This window comes from Dermacentor variabilis, chromosome 2, assembly GCF_050947875.1.
Source record: "Dermacentor variabilis isolate Ectoservices chromosome 2, ASM5094787v1, whole genome shotgun sequence".
NCBI classification, from domain to species: domain Eukaryota; kingdom Metazoa; phylum Arthropoda; class Arachnida; order Ixodida; family Ixodidae; genus Dermacentor; species Dermacentor variabilis.
This window is the reverse complement of record NC_134569.1, coordinates 91,855,720-91,875,209: the sequence shown is the minus strand read 5'-3', so window position 1 is coordinate 91,875,209 and position 19,490 is coordinate 91,855,720. Positions and strand designations below refer to the sequence as shown.

At 40.7% G+C, this 19,490-nt stretch overlaps 2 protein-coding genes across 3 annotated transcripts in view; one reads left to right on the top strand and one right to left on the bottom strand.

Annotated features, from left to right (window-relative positions):
* ck (unconventional myosin-VIIa ck) overlaps nucleotides 1-12,393 on the top strand; it is a 197,795-nt gene extending 185,402 nt beyond the window's left edge. For both annotated transcript variants that reach the window (XM_075681294.1, XM_075681293.1), the window contains exons 41-47: nucleotides 2,597-2,703; nucleotides 4,454-4,572; nucleotides 6,225-6,291; nucleotides 6,380-6,496; nucleotides 7,760-7,843; nucleotides 8,062-8,181; nucleotides 11,335-12,393. In XM_075681294.1, coding sequence (XP_075537409.1) covers nucleotides 2,597-2,703; nucleotides 4,454-4,572; nucleotides 6,225-6,291; nucleotides 6,380-6,496; nucleotides 7,760-7,843; nucleotides 8,062-8,181; nucleotides 11,335-11,421 — 701 coding nt within the window. In that variant the 3' untranslated portion in view covers nucleotides 11,422-12,393. The remainder of the gene's footprint in view (nucleotides 1-2,596; nucleotides 2,704-4,453; nucleotides 4,573-6,224; nucleotides 6,292-6,379; nucleotides 6,497-7,759; nucleotides 7,844-8,061; nucleotides 8,182-11,334) is intronic.
* LOC142572302 (uncharacterized) lies at nucleotides 11,585-19,212 on the bottom strand. Its single transcript, XM_075681299.1, has 4 exons — nucleotides 18,962-19,212; nucleotides 18,816-18,904; nucleotides 17,057-17,260; nucleotides 11,585-13,691 (listed from the first exon to the last, which is right to left on the bottom strand). The coding sequence occupies exons 1-4, from the start codon at nucleotides 19,056-19,058 to the stop codon at nucleotides 13,548-13,550; spliced, it is 534 nt and encodes a 177-aa protein (XP_075537414.1). The 5' UTR covers nucleotides 19,059-19,212; the 3' UTR covers nucleotides 11,585-13,547.
* Nucleotides 19,213-19,490: the final 278 nt, after the last annotated feature.

Here is a 19,490-nt window from a genome sequence, read left to right as displayed (position 1 = left end):
GTTGTGCTGAAGGTAATTGTTTCATATAATTCTCATGGAGATGCATGCTCAGTGCAATGTTTCTCGCACCTTTCTTAGACACCCATTTTTTACTCTAAGTTGCAACACAGTGTGCTTTCAGGCATGCTTGCGAATGTCGAGCATCATCCAGGGGCATGGTGGAACCACCGAGCACCACCAATCGAAAAGTGAGAGCACACCTCGTTGAAAACTCCCTAGCTCCCATCACTAAATGTGTTAACCATGAACTGGCACCACTGTGGACATAAAAATGTCACATTTAAAAGGGCCCTGCAATGCTTTCTACAACTTGGTAAATGAAGCTGCCTAGCCATAGACAATGCTCACAGGAACATCTGAGCCAAACACTATTCTAGCGCATGCAGCAAAGTGCCAACAGCTTCACTGGAAAGACCACCTGCTCTTTCTGACAGCTTCTTGTGCCTAATGTGGCATGGTGAAACTCCAATAAGCATGACAGCTATGGCTGAATTTTTTTTAGATGTCATGACAAACCTGTGCCCCCAACAGGACCAGAAACAAAGAAACTGCATCACTGTTAAGGTGGTAGTACCATATCCAGTGGCGAAAAACAATGCCATTTGGTTCCAAGACCGAGCAACATACTAACAAGCTGACCTCAGCGGTCATGCCAAAGCCAAAGCTCAGCATGATGATGAGCATTTGCTTGATGTCGGCACAATGGCACAGCTTCAAGCACAGTAGAAATGACGAAAAGGAGAGAGCCATGTGCTTACGACAGGGGCAACATTTTATGCTGATAACTCTGCTCGCATGAGGCACATTCAGTTTTTATTTTTCTAGGTTTGTGGTGTGATACCCTTTGATATTAGTAGATGTAGGGGATCCTACATCTTTCTCAAAATATGTTGCAGGGTCCCTTTAAGGACATATCAATGCCAATGTTAAAATAATTTAGTAAGCAAGGCAGTCTTCTTTTTCTTCTTTTCATTCTGAGCACGGATGTGGCTATGGCTGCCTGCGAGGTGTTGGTGCTTGGTGGTGGTTGGGCAGGTCTCTCAATTCTGGACTTGTTGGGGAAACTCCTGATCTGACTTTTTTTCATGGTAAATGCAACCGGATGCCATGAAAAAAGAAAGCCATGGGTGTTCTCATATTACTCACAAATACTTGGGAAAAACGAGACATTACTGTACAGAAATGACATGTAGCATGCGGTGCTGTGAGGGATAATGATTGTCCCACGTGCGCTCTTGGTTTACTACATACTACCATTTTTTTTATTGTTGATATAACAAGATACCCACACATACATGCTGGCATTGCACTGAGGTTATCATTTCTTTGCTTATGGGAAACACACTACTGCTTATGGACGAGGACACAGAGACCAGATGTCATCAACAAGGGAAAACCAAGGAAAGCCTCAGGCGAAAGTCTGCGCTTCATCAGAGGGGCTTTCCTTCGTCAGAGCGCTGACGAAAACAATTCCCTTTATCAAAACATGGGAGTAGAGTTATCAGTGAAAAACTCTGTCTTCCTGTGCACCCATTGTCTTCCTTAGAGACTAAATCTGAGTAGAATTTTTTATCTAACTCTAGTCTCTGCATAAGTATAGTGTGTCTCCAATCAAGATAAATTGATAACTTGCATTCTTACGAGTCAGTGCTGCTGGTAATAGCCTTTTCGTAATATGTGACTTCCTGGAATGAGGCACAAGTTAGTTGACCATGGCAGAAGCTCTTTTTTTGTGGTGCCACACAGTGGTGCTGCACGTCTGACAGCCTTGAAAGTTGGTAGAAATCAGCTTTCTCTCTTTCTGTGAAGCTTGAGTGTGCAGTGTCTGAATGTATAGAAATCAGCATTTTTGTGCAATACCTTATAATATGCAGTGCTCCACCTCACTGAAGCAAATTGCTACAAGAAAGGTAGTGGGCATACTATCTACAGATATATTTCTTTCATTTATTGTTCTTCATTCCGATCCTGTGGATCGACAGATAAAATTTATTATTAGCAGAGCTCTGCATATCAGATAAGTGTTGCCGCTGCATCACAGTATGGCAAGCATTCCTGCAATGGCTTTGATAGCTGCAGTGTATGTGGGACGCTGTGGGTAAGAACATGTGCATGGAGAATAACCTAGTTGAACCGAGCTGAGCAATAATTTATTTAATATTTTCATTTTCTTTTCTGCTTTGAGATGAAAGAAATCTTCGCTTTGCCAATGCCTTTGCCTTAACTATGGTCAGAAGTCATATCCAGCACGCAAGTGTAGTTTCATATTTGCATAAAATTGCAAAATTGGGACTTACTCATGTACAGGTGCAACGTTTTCTTAGTTTCCTAGGGAAACTAAGAATTGCTTGCCCGATTAGATACTGTGGCTATTGTGTATGCAGCCTGAAATTTGTCCTTAGGGGCAGATAATTTTACCCTGTTGCGCATGTGTGCTTATTTCTTCGCTCTGCCAATTTTATTCTGACAGTTGCTCTGTAGAGACACGGTGTCATAACTCCCTTGCTTACAGGCGTTTCATAGCTGCCATCGTTCTTAGTATTAAAATTCCACCATAAGTGAAATGTGCTATAAACTAGTTTCATTCTGGCTACAGGATCTATACCTCAATTCACATACCAAGTGTTCTTCATGAAGAAGCTTTGGACCAACACCATACCTGGGAAGGACAAGAATGCAGACATCATCTTCCACTTCCACCAGGTAGCCAGGATCTCATCGCCCTCATTTGTTTACGTTGTCCTTATATTTTATTTAATGCATTGAAGTTGAGAATCTTCCATGTGTACAAAATGCAGTAGATGTTAAGTGATTTCTGTTGAACTGTTATATCAGCTGGTATCACATACCAGTCAGTAAAGTATGTTAGCCATCCCCTAAAATACCAGTCCAAGTCCTGATGACCAAACAAGGGATGACAACTCGTTCTTAAGTAATTATCACCATAGCTTCCTGTTGTAGCAAGAACTCAACTTTTATTTTCACAAGTTCTCAAAATTGAGAAATGATGTATCAAGGGCCTGTCCCTGTATTTGAATGAAGCAGCAGCACAGCAAGCCCTCAAGTGCACCCTGTGACTGCTGTCCCTTTTCCTATGTGTACAAGCATTTACCATTTTGTTTCGTCTCGGAAGATTCCTATGCTTACATTTACATGAACCTAATGCAAGCAGGTTGAGTCAGGAACCGGCCCACCCCATGCAGTCGGGCTGACTCAGCCCAACCGGCTAGCGTTTGCATGAACAGGCATATTCCAGCCCGGCAAGACGACTCAACCCGCTTCTGTAGAGTTCATGAAAACGCTCTGTAGGATGGTCACAGCATTGAAGAGGAGTGCTAACTAGTTAGTTACAAGCAATTTCTAAGTGTTTTTCAATTAAGTTTTGTAGAGATTCCATGATATGGCTGGCAGTTTTCTGCACATGCCAAATGGCCATGATGTTGGGTAATCCTTTCAACTGACAATGATCAATTCAATCAATTATCGCTCCGGATTTGGGATGTGTCATTAAACAAGCCAGTACTCGCCCATTCTTTCTTTTTGCAATATCTATAAATTTTAAGTGGCCACTTGCTCACCTATATTTGCCACCTGCTCAAGTAACATTGGCTGTTTGATGCTAGTATCCTTGTGCTGTAGCCAGTAGTAGCCTGTAACCAGTAGCCTGTAGAAGTGATGACAACTTTATCTTCATTGGTTGCCTGTTTGCTAAAATTAGACTTTCTGGAAGCATTCTTGGATATTGTACTACAGTGTCAGATTCCTCGTACATTGTCCTACATAATGCGATGGAATGCATACATAAAGAGAAAATTATTTGAACCCTGTAAGAAAATAAGAGCTTAACTTAGATGACAACGAAATAAAGAAACACAAGTGGTCATTGTGGCCAAGCTATGTTAGGAGTTGGCACATATCTTTAAACAGAGCTGTTCTTGTCCTTTTCTAATCGTTTAAGCTGCACTTTCTTGTTTTGCAAGTATGAACCAACTAGTCAAACAACATATGTTAGCAAAGGAGACTTGAGGTGTATTATATGTGCAGAAGATAATAGAAAGTGACTGACCTGGAGCACAGAGCTGTGGTGTTATAACAAAATGGTAAGATCACTGCCAAGCACCGCTTTAGTACTTAAAAGTAGCCTAGCAGTTGCTTTTCTCACAGGATACCTGAGTGTGAACCTGTGGCTATTTTTCGTGCTTGTATGGGTTGAAAGCATTTAGTGATAGCCTCAAAGAGATGTCACTCTGCCACCAAGCAACAAGTGCTGAACTAGCATGTCAGTCTTGGAAGTCGTCTGTACAGCCCTACACAGTGCTGAACAATTGCTTAGCTTAGATTTTTATCCATGTGTGCAGCCCTTAATTAAACTTCCTACGTTGCACAGTAATAACCTGCACATCATTGGTTGGCCCTTGTATTCAAAGCTTTGCATGCCTTTTTTGTCTTCCAGGAACTGCCCAAGTTGCTTCGTGGCTACCACAAGTGCACCAAGGAAGAGGCAGCCAAGCTCGCTGCACTTATATACAGGGTTCGATATGGGGAGAGCAAGGTGGAACTGCAGGCTGTCCCGTAAGTGACCTATGTGCACCTTGTCATTAAGAGGAAGCTTTAGCTCGGGCCCAACTCCGATGCGGCTTATTCAAATACATGTAAAACGCAAAACTTTTTTCTGAGGTAACACCTGGGCCGAATTTAATGAAATGTATTGCATTTGAGAGAGAAAGCTAAATTCTAGTGACTGTTGCAAGCGAAATTTCGATTTTGTTAAAAAGATTTTCAAAAATACGAAAGCTTGAAAAAAATAGAAGCACGAAGTTTACAAATTCATAGCTCTGCATCAAGAACAGATATTGCGATTCTGTAAACGACATCCATTATATCATTGAAAGCGAACAAATTCGGTTGGTGATTTTATATCTTATGTGAATTTGTTACGTTGTGTACAAGGGTACTGCAAAAGCTGTATTTCCATATTACTGAATTTTATGAGATTCATACCTATGTAACATATCAATTTTGTCTGCTTTAGATGTACTAATAGATTCAATTCACAGAATTGTATTGTCATTTTTCATTGCTGAGTTACAGAGTTGTGAACTTGGTAGTTTCGTTTTTTGAAAATTTTCTATTTTTGCCATATTTTAATAAAAACTTGACGACCTAAATCAAAAATTCGAAACCAACAGTCACCAAACTTTTAAGTTTATCTTTTAAATGCAACAAACCTCGTCAAATTTGGTGCAGTGGTTGCCGAGAAAAACAAATTCTCCTTTTAAATGTATTTAGATAGGAGCACTAAAACCAAAAAAGCTCTTAAGATCATCTGCTTCCATACATGACGTTGCAGGTTTGGTTCCCAGCTGCAGTGGCCGTATTCTATTCGAGGCACAATGCAAAAACGCTCATTTTATGTTTAAATGCATGTTAAACAACCCCATGCGACCAATGTTAATTCCCCCAGTACAATCCATATCATAGCCAATGCATTACTTGGGGACGTCAAATGCCAGAATTTGATTTGATTTGATTTGACTTAATTATTAAGACAGATCAGGAAGGGAGAGATGTATTCAGAAAGGTAACAAAATACTCTTGGTTCACTTAAAGTTGAAGTTTCGCTAGTCAGTCTCAAAAGGCAGGCGGATTAGCAGAAAGTGGACAAACTCAGTGCAGAAAGTGGACAAACTCAGTCCGAGGAACAGATAAGGCAACTTGATGTTTTGCTTTCTTGACACAAGCAGGCACCAGTCATGACGAAATACCACTTTTTGCTCGTATTTTACTGTTTTATAGAACCCTGTGCTGGCCTGGACAAAAGCACCCACATAAAGTTTCACTCAAGTATTAGGTTCGTGCAGTACAAATGAACAGGAAAAGAAGGAACACAAAAATATCCAGAAAGTGCCTGTCCACATTCTGTTGTGTTCCTTCGTCTCCTGTTTCTTTGCACTGCACAAACTTGAGTGAATTCTTGTAAAGTGTGTATCTTGCACAGTGTTTGTCACATCTGCGAGCAATGCACCTGTTGTCCAATATCTGTTTTGTGACAGCCCTTAGCAACTGCTCCATCCTTGTATTTCAAGGCCCATAAATTTGGTTTGATTTGATTCAGAGAAACTAAAGGAGGTGCTTTGTTTTCATGCTGCATAAATATTCATAGTGCTCTATTTGCCCTTGTCTCTCAGTTTTTAATTTTGCTTTCCACTATATTTTTCTGCCAGGTCTATGCTCAGAGAGCTTGTTCCCGCTGACATGATCAAGGCACAAAGTGCTAATGACTGGAAACGGGTATGCAAATGGCAGTTGCAAACATTTTCTGTCATCTTGTGACTTAACTGTTTACACTTTTTATAATCTGACTATTTCATCACTCCAGGCAATTGTAGCTGCTTATAACCAGGATGCAGGCACATCGCAAGAAGATGCCAAAATTATGTTCTTGAAGATCATCTACAAATGGCCAACGTTTGGCTCAGCATTCTTCGAAGTCAAGGTAGGCAGCACCTCCTGTATTTCTCCCACGTAATTTACCACTTACATAGCTACTCTGCGTCAGTGTTAACCCTGTAATGCCCGACATATTATTTTTGCTGCGCTGAGTTTGACACCTTGAAATTCTGATATTTAAGCTCAAGAAACTAAATTCGTAGCCTATAGTAGCGTTCTTGATATGCTTGAGCGTCTTTTCAGTTGTCCATAGTTAAGCTAACCAATTATTAATTCATTAACTAGACTAATTAAGTTCTCAATCAAAAATACATTTTATTGTTTTTTGTACAAATGTCATCTTCATAGCCAGAAATAAAGATGGTCTAATTGCTCTAATTATCCTGGATGTGGAATGGTATTGGGGCTTTACAGGGTTAAATCCTTCAGTTGCTGACTGTGCCTGTAGTACCTAAGAGCTTTGTGCATATGTAGTGCCTATATTACATATTTATTTATGTGTGTGCCCATCCTGATTTAATGGGGACATACAGCACATGAGGAAATCACATTTATAATTTTTTTAACAGCAAATTGCACCAGTTATGAGAAATTAACTTTTGCTGCTGCGCTTCACTGTTTTGAAAAAACATATGGTGACTTGAACCAAACCAAGTCCCATGTTCAGTTGAGAGTGAATAATGTTAATGTCTAAAGCTAGTTTATGCTTTATTCACCCGTGATTAAAGACCTCTGTTTAAAACAATGCTTGTTGGACATTGATTTGTGGAACTTGGTGGATCTTCAAGACTGTTCAAGGAGTCTGCAAAAGCCACCTAGAGATATGCCATTCATAAACATCATTCCATCAAAGGAGGTGGCCTGGCAACGCATTTGTGATGGCCTATGTGAAGCGGAGACCTCTGCATTGATTCATACCATATTGAAGACAAACAGGATCGGTGTGTTGAACCAGAATTTAAGACTTCTACTGTGTGCAATGTGGCCTTATGTTAGCATCCTCCTTTCCTACATTCAACGCAACCTGTTTAATTGATAGTAGACTGAGTGACAAGTAAAGCAATTAAGCAGAATTGTGATAGTAGGAAATGCAACATGTTTTTATTTGTTATGGATTTAAGTTGATGCTCCAATGGCTCTCTGCAGATCAAAGGGCCCATAACAGCTAAGTGTATGAGAAACACTGGTTTCAACAAAAGGGCTCTGATGCATGCTGTTAGGTTGTGAAATGCGAGGTAATAGTTCTAACTAAATTAAGATTTGGTAAAGTTGAGTGAACAATTGATTTAGCGTGTATTCTGTCTCGTAGCAAACTACGGAGCCAAGTTACCCAGAGCAGCTGTTGATTGCCATTAACAAGCAGGGAGTGAGTTTGATTCATCCAGTGTCCAAGGTAAGTCGGTGGGTGCTGCACATGCTACTGATAATTAATGTTGAACATGCATGTTGAAGTTCGCCAGCAAGAACTTTCAGACAGCTGGTCTTCACTGTAGTGTGTATGAGAGAAGCAGTTGTGCAAAAGTCATTCCCAGCACACAGTGTGCATCTCTCTAAGTGAGTGTGCAACACTTAATGCTTTTGTTTTCTTTGGGGGCGTTGGCAATGAAACAGGATATCCTAGTCACCCACCCATTCACACGCATCTCCAATTGGAGCAGCGGGAACACTTACTTCCACATGACCATTGGCAACCTGGTGCGTGGCAACAAGCTGCTTTGCGAGACACCCCTTGTGAGTGCTTACTCTTCGTTGTATTTTCAATGTTTGTGATAATTTGTGTGCCTTGAGGAGTGGCTAATAAATGTACAAAAGTTGTCATGAAATTAAGCTTTAGTTAAATGTAAAAAAATATCCTTTAAAGTGTGAAAATTGCTGCAGAAACTAAAATATACTCATCCCAAATATTTTACGCCTTCTGATGTTTGCATGCTCGGACATAACTTTCTACAAAATTACGGCTATTGCAAAACAGTACAGTGGTTATCTTGAATTAGTCTGCCAGCAAAGATGTGTGGTGCCAATTAATTCAGTCAGAACTCAAGAGTTCTGGTTTGCCTGGTATGTTCTCACTACATTTTAAGACTGCCTGATCTAAACAAAGCTTGCAAGCAAAAGAATGGCATAAATTATGGTTGCTTCCTCTTCCACTATTCCCCCTATTCCCACTAGCTGTCCTCACCAGCTTGTGCCTTATTATACCGCATCAAATCCCCGCAAAATTGGAGGCATTTGACTCTGTGCCAGTCATCCTTCTTCGCACTTGCTGTCAAACAATAAACTCAGAATTAGGGGTGGAGCTGAAAAAGAAATTTGGACGATGCTAAGAGGAAGCTTTAGCTCGGGCCCAACTGCAATATGGCCTATTCAAGTACATGTAAAACGTAGAAACACTTTTCTGAGATAACCCCTGAACCAATTTTAATGAACTATGTTGGATTTAATAGAGAAAGTTAAATTCTAGTGACTGTTGGTAGCGGATCTTTTATTTCGAGTGTGAATTGTTTCAAAAGAATTTTCAGAAATCCAAAAGTTCGGGAAAAAATAGTAGCGCGAAATTATAAATTAATCGCTCTGCATCAAGAACAGCTATCCCGGTTCCATAAACGGCATCCTTTAGATCATTCAAAGCGGACAAATTCGATATGTCAATTTATATCTTACGTGAACTTACGTTGTGTACAAGGGTTCTGCAAAAGCTGTATTTCCATGACTAATTTTTTTTTAGATTCATGTGTAATATACCAATTTTGACCGTTTTAAATGTACTATTAGATGCAATGCAGAAAATTGTAATTCATATCTTACGTGAACTTATGTTGTGTACAAGGGTTCTGCAAAAGCTGTATTTCCATGACTAATTTTTTTTTAGATTCATGTGTAATATACCAATTTTGACCGTTTTAAATGTACTATTAGATGCAATGCAGAAAATTGTAATTCGTTTTTCATTGCTGAGTTACATGGTTGTAAACATGATAGTTTCATTCTTGAAAACTTGCAGTTTTTGCCAATTTTTTATTAAAAATTGATGGCATAATTCGAAAATTCAAAACGAACAGTCACCAGAAGTTTTTTTTAACTGCAACAAACCTCGTTAGATTTGGTGCAGTGGTTGCCAAGAAAAATGAATTCTCCTTTTACATGTATATAGATAGGAGCACTCGAGCTAAAGCTTCCTCTTACGCTGAACGCGATAGTATTCAAAATATCTCTAACTGCTTCTCACGCTTCCTGGCAACTGCAGTGTATGTATCCGTAATGTTTACCGGGAAACGCTGGCGGCGAACGCTATGCACGAACGTGGGCTTTCTGGTAGAAACGCGACCTGTTGCGTAGGCCGCGATGCGGCAGAGGCGAGCGCCATCTGGAAGTCTTGCAAGGAATCGGTCGCGCCTTTCCGTGGCCTCCGACATTTGCGCGCAAATCTCGGACGCCGTGGCCGGTCTATGAATGGTAGAAACGCTGGAAAAGAGGTTTGTTTGAGTTTTCGCCTAACAGAATTGTTTTCTCGTACATTCAAATTACTCCGGCGCTATCATGTCTGTAGGTTGTGTGCAAGTTGTACTTAACGATTTTTTTACGTATTTTAGCTTGAAAAATTCAATTAGTTCGGTAACTTCCTTTCACCACATGGAGGGCCTGCGTATGGGTGGGTCGAATTTTTTGCCGAGACGACGGCCGATGCCGGACGCCGGCGCCGTATTTTCTGCGACACAGGGACCTTAACGCTATCGCGTTAAAGAAAAAAAAAAGTGCACACTCGCTGTTCGCAAACCCGTGCCCCTTGCTATTGATAGGCTGGCTTATCCGCAAAGTTTGGGTGTTTAATGGCTAAGTGTGCTTTACAGGCGAAATTTCGCCAGCAGCACGAAATCATCGCAAAATTCAGCATAAGATCGTCCCAATATTTTTTAAGGTAGAAACAAATGCTAAAAACCGTGTTTGTTCCCGCACAGCCAGCAATATGTTCGATTTGATTCGGATATTCGTATCCAACCGAATCTTCAAACATTTTCAAATATATATTTTTCGAATCAAATATGAATATTAAAAGTGTAATTTTCGATAATGTTCGAACTTTTCGATTATTCGCGCGCCCCTCTTTGGAAGCCAAGATTAAACGAGTGCAGTGCTACTGAAGAGTGACAATAAAACAGCTGGAGAGCTGGTAGAAGCATTTTGTATCAAGAAAAGCTGAGCAATGTTTATCAGTGATACATTGGTGCTTCTACTCGAGAGTGAAATGTACATTCTAGAGTCTTGCCTTTAAGCATGTGTCGATTTCAGTGGATCTCTTTGTGCATGAGTAAAAATGGATGTATATAAGGGGCCATCATCAAATGAATCTTGTTGACAGTACAGCATTCATCCCATCCTCTTTCTTCAGCTGTGCTCCAGGTTGCACTCTTTTATATTTACTAAAATTAAAAGAACTCATTGGTATTTGTTTCTGGCCATATAGAGTACATTGGTACGAAGGAAACAGTAAAATGATACATCTTGTGGGGTTAAAGAAATGGCGGTGTACAACTATTCAAAGGTACGTGATAACTGCTGAATGATAAAACCACCTCAGAGTTCTTTGTTAGCTTTTTCTGCACGTGCACGCATGTGTGTGTGCACCTGATCTGAAGTTCTGCTGAAGGAAGTAGAAATATGTACTTTGTTTGCTTGTTCATGAGGTTAGATCAGGGGTGTGCTTTGCATCTTATTTTGTTTAGCTTAGGATAACTAAATCCTGCCATAAAGCATTTTCGGATTGACACAAATTGACATAATTGGCTTTGGTTACTTGTATGATTTTCTTCAAAGTTTATTTCTTCATTGGAATATATTTCTGCCTTACAATCTGTGCTCTTTTTTTTTTTTTTTTTTTTTACACAGGGCTACAAAATGGATGACCTACTGACTTCATACATCAGCCTGCTGTTAACAAACATGAACAAACAAAGGACTCTCAGAGTGAAATAGTGAACTTTGAGTTGGCACGCCATTCAGTGTAGTGGCAGCTTTGTTGCCAAGCTGTTGATAAGCTGCCATGGGAATATTGTTTTGCATTTTTATATGCGTGCGCACTGAAATGCTAGCATGCGTGACAACAGTTTAACAGAGGGTCAGGGTTTTCACTCATGCAAAACTTGATGGCAGGTTGTGCATTTTTTATTGCCTTGTGCCTGCTGTTATCCCTGTCGAAACAGCGTTTTGCTCCAATAGGCTGCCAAGTGCGATGTCCGTCCAAGCAGGTGTGCTAAGCATGGCTCAGCTCATCTCCTTTAAGCAAGCAACACGAGTATGTTAGTGTGTACTTGTCAATATATATATACATAAGACTGTGCAGGAAGCACACAGTCCGTCTCCTCTACCCTTGTCGGTCCAGTACTGTTAATGAGTCTATACAAGGCAGCGGCATATGTGAAGATGAACTTCGGTTTTCACCACTTACACACACCTTACAGTATGCAGGGTTCTTTGTCTCTTCCTCCTCATTTGTTTTTACATCAAAGCCTTGAAAAGGCAGTCATTCCTGACCTGACAGCCTGTCGGTATTCTTTTTTATGAAAATGTGATGACATTTTATTTATCTCTTACGTAAGACCCAACCCCACTCATGACATTTTTTTGTGATCTTTGGCGGAGTAAGAATTTGTTGCATGCAAGTTGCAACTTTTCTTCACAGTGAAAATCAAAATTTGCAGCTAAGCTGCTTTTTTGTGTGTTTTTTTTAACGTGTACTACTCAGAGTTGTGAACATAGAAGTCAGCAGAGAGTCTATGAGTGCTCTCCACTTACGGCAGCCAATATTATTTCCACTGTACAAAATATACTGCAATGAACATCTTTGCAGCACATTCCAGCGTGGAGGCTGTGGTAATGTCAAGTAATCACAAATTTCTGTAAATGACTGAACGTACATTCCAGACAATAAAAGCGAGAATAACAGACCATTGTCGTTGTTGCTTTATTTGATGTTTGCACATAAGTGACTGTGTGTAGAAGGTCACTTGGGCATGTACATAAAGCACTAATAACAACCGGAACACTTGATCCGCATTCAAGACTACAGCTTGTAGCTATTTTTGCTTGCGTATAGAAGGTAGCATGAGGCACATTCTTCAACACAAGAGCTACTCAATAAGTACCAGCGAAAGTTCAAACTTGCACTTGCTGCATATCATTGCTTCCTTTAATATTGGCGCACCCTGTACAACCCTAAAAAACTTTCTTGGGCTTGGCTACAAGTAGGACAATGGGTTTCATAAGGTCAATACTACGAGGGACGGTCCAAAATTAAGTTTCATAATTTATTTTCACAAAGAAACCTTATTGGCAAAAAAATATATATGTATGTGCAACGACATTATGAACTACTGTACACACCTTGCACTGTTTTTTCACATAGTTGCCACCGACATTGAAATATTTGTTGTAGCATGCAATCAGTTTGAAGATGGTAAAACTCTGTACCCTGTAATGCAAGGCCTGAGACATGACCTCTTTACCATACACAATCTGTAGACATTCATGGTTACTGGACACACTAGTCCCACGTGCCCATTCATACCGGATAACAGCATGCACTTCTGCTGGCGACCAGGTCAGCGCACGTCTGTTTGCCACTCTCTCTTCTTCGATGCTATGCGCATGCTTCATTCCTCCTGTCATTGAATCAGCAACAGGTGTGGATTCTTATGGCGATTGTTTGTTTCACCTGGTGCCCCATCTTCTCTTTCAAGAAAATGACGAAACTTACTTTCGGAACGTCCTTCGTATATTGAGTACGACAAACTTTCTTATATATCTCCAACACAGGCGTCACAGAATCACAGTCTCCTTTGATCACATTAGTGTGCTTTGGCAATCTTGCTCTGATTGCTGCATCACAACTGTGCACACGCAGTTGAGCAAGCGGACGCAAGTAAAGAATCCTAAGCTGGCGTTATACTGAATGTGGGCGTGAAAAGTATGACAAGGTTGCCTGCAGTAAAGTGTGACAAAGCTGCTCGTACAGTATGTACAGTGGAACACAGGTACACTGAAGCATGATGCGTCGGAGTCTGCCAAAGTTTTTTTTCCACCATCGTCCATGTTTGTTGTGGTCACCGAAGCACTTCAGATAGGTGCGAATGCTTTGGTAGTGCGCAGTCCAATGCTGTTTTTCCATGACTGTCCTTCAGCGAAAGCAGACCTGGTGACTTCTGCAGAAGCATCCTGCAGACTTCCTCATGTCCATTTTCAGCAGCCTGTAGGACAGCCATAAACAATTCTACATTTTTCAAAATTATCATGAAGCTTGCCTGCCACAGCCAGTCGTTTCACAACCACAATCAACATGAAAGCCATGTTGGAGAGGAACTCCAAATAAGCAATGCTTTGTACAGTGGAATCTAGATAAACGGAAATCGCTTAAACGGAACTGCCTTTTAAACGGAATGCTATCCTTATGGTTGGTTGGTTCTGAATTCAAGCAACTGTATTCAGCTTTTGTCTCTCAGGAAATGGAACTCCTGATAAATTGAATGAATTTCCCTGGTCCCTTGAGGTTCCATGTAGAGTCCACTGAACAGTAGAATCTCGATAAACGGAAATAGATTAAACAGAACGACAACCTTATGATTATGTTTGGCATCAAGGCAATGCAAGAAAAAGCTTGTTAAACAGAAGCAAGTTTTTTCCAACTCCAGGTAAACGGAACCGAATATTAGAAAATGACATTGATCAACCAATCTTAGTAGCATCGCAATATGCATCGCTGTTTACACCTCTCCTGCCTTTCCTGGATTCCCTTCTCTGGTTTTCTCACCAGTTCTCCACTCTCTCATCACGGTGGCTGTTGATGCTTTTTGTTGGTGCCATGATCAGTGGCTGGCTGTAGTGTCTTTGTGTTGGCAATGTTGGTGAGCTGAGAGTTTGCTTAACGTTTACTACAGCAACATGGAAATCCCTGTACAATCCACTCATGCTGGAGATGAAGATCAAAGTTGTCACTGACTTCAAGAGTGGTTTCTTCGTTTAACGGCTATATATATCATTAAATGACCTTTTAATGTATTGTGCTGCTACCTCTAGTCAGCGGCTGCGGGCAGCTAGAAACTTTGTAAAAATAAGTTTTGCAGTTGAGTTTGCTACACCTATTACCTGCTGTTGGCAATAAAGTATCTGGCCCTTTCAAAAGAGCACCTTTTGTATCCTTGAGTGCGATCTCGGTAAATGGAACTCCTGTTATACTTTTTCCTGGTCCCTTGAGGTTCCATTTAGAGAGATTCCAATGTACCTAGCTTGGGAAATGTGATTGAAAGGCTCAAGATTACGCTTCAAGTTTGTTGTCTAGCAGCCGCAAATTTGCAGTTGAATGCATGCTCATAATTACATATGGAAAATTCTCGCGTATCCTGGACACATTATGTAATAAGGATAAGATAATGTTAGAAGTCAACCATTTTAAATTTTATGACCTGAATTACTGGCGTCATCAGAAGAAAACTTCATTTAATTCTCCATTTCAAACAACTCTGTCTGCAAGCAAAGAGAAGAAAAATTTATGAAGTGTGATTGTAGTGCCTCCTTTGGCAGAGTGGACCAAATCCATGCCACAAAATGCCCTGGCCTTAGACAAAACTTGTTAGGCAATGGCACAGAAAGGCCCGTTGCAAATGCTATACATAAACACTTTCATAGAAAACAGCCTGTGTATATTTATAGCGAAGAAAGTGCTGAAGCACTCTGTCAACCTATGAGGACAAAAGCTTCAAAAATCTATTTCACAACCGATATTGGGTTTGAACTCCTGTTTGCAAGAGTTTCAAAGCCAGTGGTGCATGAACTCGTATATTGCAATGATGCACCTCATTTTTCATTCTTTTTTTGCCTTAACCATTGGCTCGCACAAAGCTACACCCCTTTAATCACCAGTATTAGCCATTCAGCACAACATAAAAATGGACAGAATTGCCGGAAACAAATCCTTACGAATTGCATCCTCAGCATTCATTTCATCGTTTTCAATGTGTAGTTATTTCTCCACATATCTTTACTTCATCTTTGCACCACAGTGCTCCTTTAGGCGCTTAGTTATTTTAATAATCATGCCACATTTTGTAACAGTGCAAGCAACAAGCAAGTACTCGCAAATGGAATGCAATTCCACTTTTGTCATCAGAAATCAACCAGCATTCTGACTTTTTGCAAGAAAAGAAAAGCAGCATAGTGTGGTGCCAAGATAAAAGAGTAGGATGAGCAAGCTGCACATTCCACTACCTGGGAACATTCAGATTTCAGGACAAAATTGTCAGAGGAATTCTTGGAAAGCATTTGTGCTTGCACCTACTCCCTGGGAGGGACCACACTTAAAAACATAAATATAGTCTGTGGAACAGAGCTTTAGGTTGTAATACAGCCTCACAATGCAGTCGAATTAAAGATTTTTGCAAATGGTCTAACCGATCGTTTTCCGCGCAAGTGGTCTGACCAAGTCTTTTGCCATGAATAAAGAAGAGATGGTGTCATCTTTGATCTATACTTGACGCATAACAAGGAAGAAAAAAAAGTGTTGAAAAACATGGTAAGAAACCTTGTTACACACAGGGACCACTATGCACTGGTAAGTTCAGTGGTTCAGTTCAGCCTTGTTTTCCAACCATATTTTCCAGTGAGTGGTTCAGCCGGTCATAGAAGGTGTGCACTATTTTGCAAGTCTCATATTATTTCTGGTCACTCAATCGAAATTCATTGCTTTCAGGCACCCTACAAGTTTGTTGTCTCAATTTAGACAACACAAATTCTTATTTTTGGGTATGACCATGTTTTAAAGGGGAATGAAACATGGTCATACCCAAAATAATAAGAAAATGTGCAGTGCATTAGTAATACACCAACATCTTTACATAACACTACAAGTGCATCTGGTCATGTATTCTTCCCTCATTTTATCACTGCAATATGATGGTGCACTAGATGACTGAAAGCATTTGCAAACCCCTAAGTTGGCCGGATGTTCAACTGCATATTGCATGCATGTATCAAATGATATAAATAACTGTATCTTTACCGACGGATGCCACGCAAACTTTACATTTCACTTTGTTGAGGAATGACAACATTCAATATTTGGAGGTAATTTTCCTCAGATATTCATATTCGATTCTAGCAGGGAATTTCACTATTCAAGAGCCCTAAAAATTTACAGTAGAGGAGTTTGTCCCAGGTGCTCAATCGAGTATGTAGACTTTTCAAATCATGTATATTACATTTCTGCTTTGGCCTGCTAGAAGATGGGTCAACTATGCAGTGACATTATTTCATTCCAAGTTACATTACTATTGCTGGTTTGTTGTTGGTTGGATGCACTTAATATTAATTCCATAGATCACGTCTCGTGCAATCACAGCACCTAAATGAATATTAGGTGCTACACAGATGAATAGGTACAGCCAAGTGCCATCAGCTGAACAGCTAGCTATCATTCGTGACTGGCTGCATAGTTGTCTTCAAGATGCTGTATTCAGATGGCAAGTAGTGCACTGTCACACACACTGCTTCTGTAACATGCTAACTATGAATTCCAGTACACATAAGCATGCTTTAGGTTGTACAATAAGCGTCTCCTCACCTTATGCAGGGCTGTTTTCCCATCACTGTCTACCAAGGTGCAGTCTGCACCTTTGTTGAGAAGCAAACACACGCATTTCAGGTGCCCATGGTAAGACGCACGGTGAAGGGCAGTGGCACCTCCATTGGTCTGTACGTTTGGTCTTGCGCCACGACTGAGTAGCAGCTCCACAATGTCAGAATGCCCATGCCTGCAAGCATAAATCTGTAAAAGTGATGACACCAAGTTTATTTCCAAGAATAAATGTTACACAAAAGTCCGGCACTCTCTTTTGGACAACACGTGCAAACTAGAAGGCACATTGTTCTCAGTTCACATACAAAACACTGGCACGAAATGAGCAGGCAATTGTATTTTGACGCAAAATAATCAGCAAATCATCAGCAAATCATCTTTCTATTCGACAACAATGAAGGGTCTTGCACTCAAAGAAACTATGGACAACTTGAAAATTTGAACAACTGAATTTATAGATGACTTGTAAGAACTCTTGCTTGAAAGTGTGATGGCCAGTGCGGCACCTGTAGGTTTCAATTCAAGAGATTGCAAAATAATCTCGACAGGTAATGTATGCACTGCATTTTATAATTAACAGGCTTCACTGATACAGTGAAGGTGATGATATACTGGAGTTGCCACAACAGAATCGTCAACTTGTAGTCTGCCTTGTGTCGTTATTCTGTTGTTTCACTTTTGTGACATTTCTTCGCTATGATAAGGTCGCCAACTAGCTCACATGTGCACATTGATGGTTGGCACTAATGTTTACATCCTGCTTTGACACCAGAGCTGCCATTAATGCAGAGACTAAACATTGTTCTCTACTGGCAGGAAGCACATTTTGTTATGCATTATGAAATAAGGCTAAAGTTATCTGGGTTATAGGCATAGAGCTGTGATCAAAAAGCAGCAACATAAAAAGTCAAATGAATTCAGTAAAGGATGGCTCATTGACCTAAAAAAAGATTAAGGAAATAAAGATGGGAGGGAAGGATTAAAATACAGAAATTGAATTGTGGGGTTTTAAGAGCCAAAACCACAATTTGATTTTGAGGCGCGTCCTAAAGCAGGACTCCGGATTAATTTTGAGCACCAGGCGATTTTTAACGTACCCCGAATATACGGGGGCACGTTTCGTCCCATGCATTTCGCCCCCATCGAAGTGCGGCCGCCGCACCCGGACTTGCTCCAATGCTAATCTAGGTAGTATTGTTTGATCCCGCGACCTCGTGCTTAACAGCCCAACACCATAGCCGCTAAGCCACTGCAGCGGGTAAATATACAAACAAAACCCATACTTTTCAGCCTGTCATGCACAGCGTACATGACGGAGTGTGCCAGTCTCAAAGAAATGGTGCATCAGCTTGGTCATTCATGCCACGCACGCAGTAAGCTTTATACCTCGGCGACATTAGACGCACTTGTTGGATAATGTTTATATTTATTTTTAATTTACTTCTGGTACTATTTAGCGAAACTATTTCGAAAATGTAAAGTTTCCTTCAACCACTCCAGTCTGCATTACTTAAATATGCTCAAGTGTTAATACTTGCGTTGCTGTTCCTAGTACATAAGGAAGTAAAATTCGGAGGGCCTAAATTTATAAGATTAAGGCAAGAAATAATTTGAGCCAATCAGCGCAACTTCTCAAACCTGTGTCACTGTGTCAAACCTGTCACTTTGTTGATGAGGCTCAGATGGAGACAGACAGCAAATGGGAACTCGTCAAAATCGCTTCATAAATCGCCGTGTAACTTACAAGTGCACTGTAGCCGTAAGTGTCCACCTGATCAGGGTTATTGCCTTTTTGAAGAAGTGACTCGACCTTCTTGTAGTTCCCATCGGAGGCTAAAAAAAGATGTAAACTGAGTTACGTGTTTAGTCCCCTAACGGGAACATACCTACCTGCGCCGAGTAGTCCCCTGCTGAAATCTAGTTCTTCCAATGTTTGGTGAACCGACGGCGCCGCTGAACCATGCGAGCAGTCGTGCGGACAGTGCATATTGGCAACTTGATAGGCAGTACAAAGTGGTGAGCTTCAATCGGTTTCAAAATATTCTCACGATCGCAGATGGAACAGTCCGAAACAAACACAAACTCGGCTAGACGAAAAATGTTGGCTAGATGGCCATCGCAATTGTTGACTCTCGAATGATGATGATGATAGAATGGCGCGTTATCCACTTTACAAAACGTACAATTAAATATATAAAGAGAGCGTAAACTGAATACTTATACCCTATTAGAGCACTAGAACCGACTTTTTGCTTTTTTGTTTTGCTCTCGACACTGACAGGCTTTCAAGAGCATCTATGCATTGTGATTCTAGCGCCAAATTTGAATTGACTATATTGTCCGCTGGTGTACAGAAAGCATAGAGGAAGGCAGCAAGCGGCTGCCGCCTGTCGACGTTCCCTCGAGCAGTGAAGACATA

Coding starts and splice junctions, on each gene's coding strand:
- LOC142572302 (XM_075681299.1), bottom strand. CDS start 19,058: ATGCACTGTCCGCACGACTGCTCGCATGGTTCAGCGGCGCCGTCGGTT. Junction 18,905..18,961: donor CAGGGGACTACTCGGCGCAG/GTAGGTATGTTC, acceptor ATCTTTTTTTAG/CCTCCGATGGGAACTACAAG. Junction 17,261..18,815: donor CTTACGGCTACAGTGCACTT/GTAAGTTACACG, acceptor TCACTTTTACAG/ATTTATGCTTGCAGGCATGG.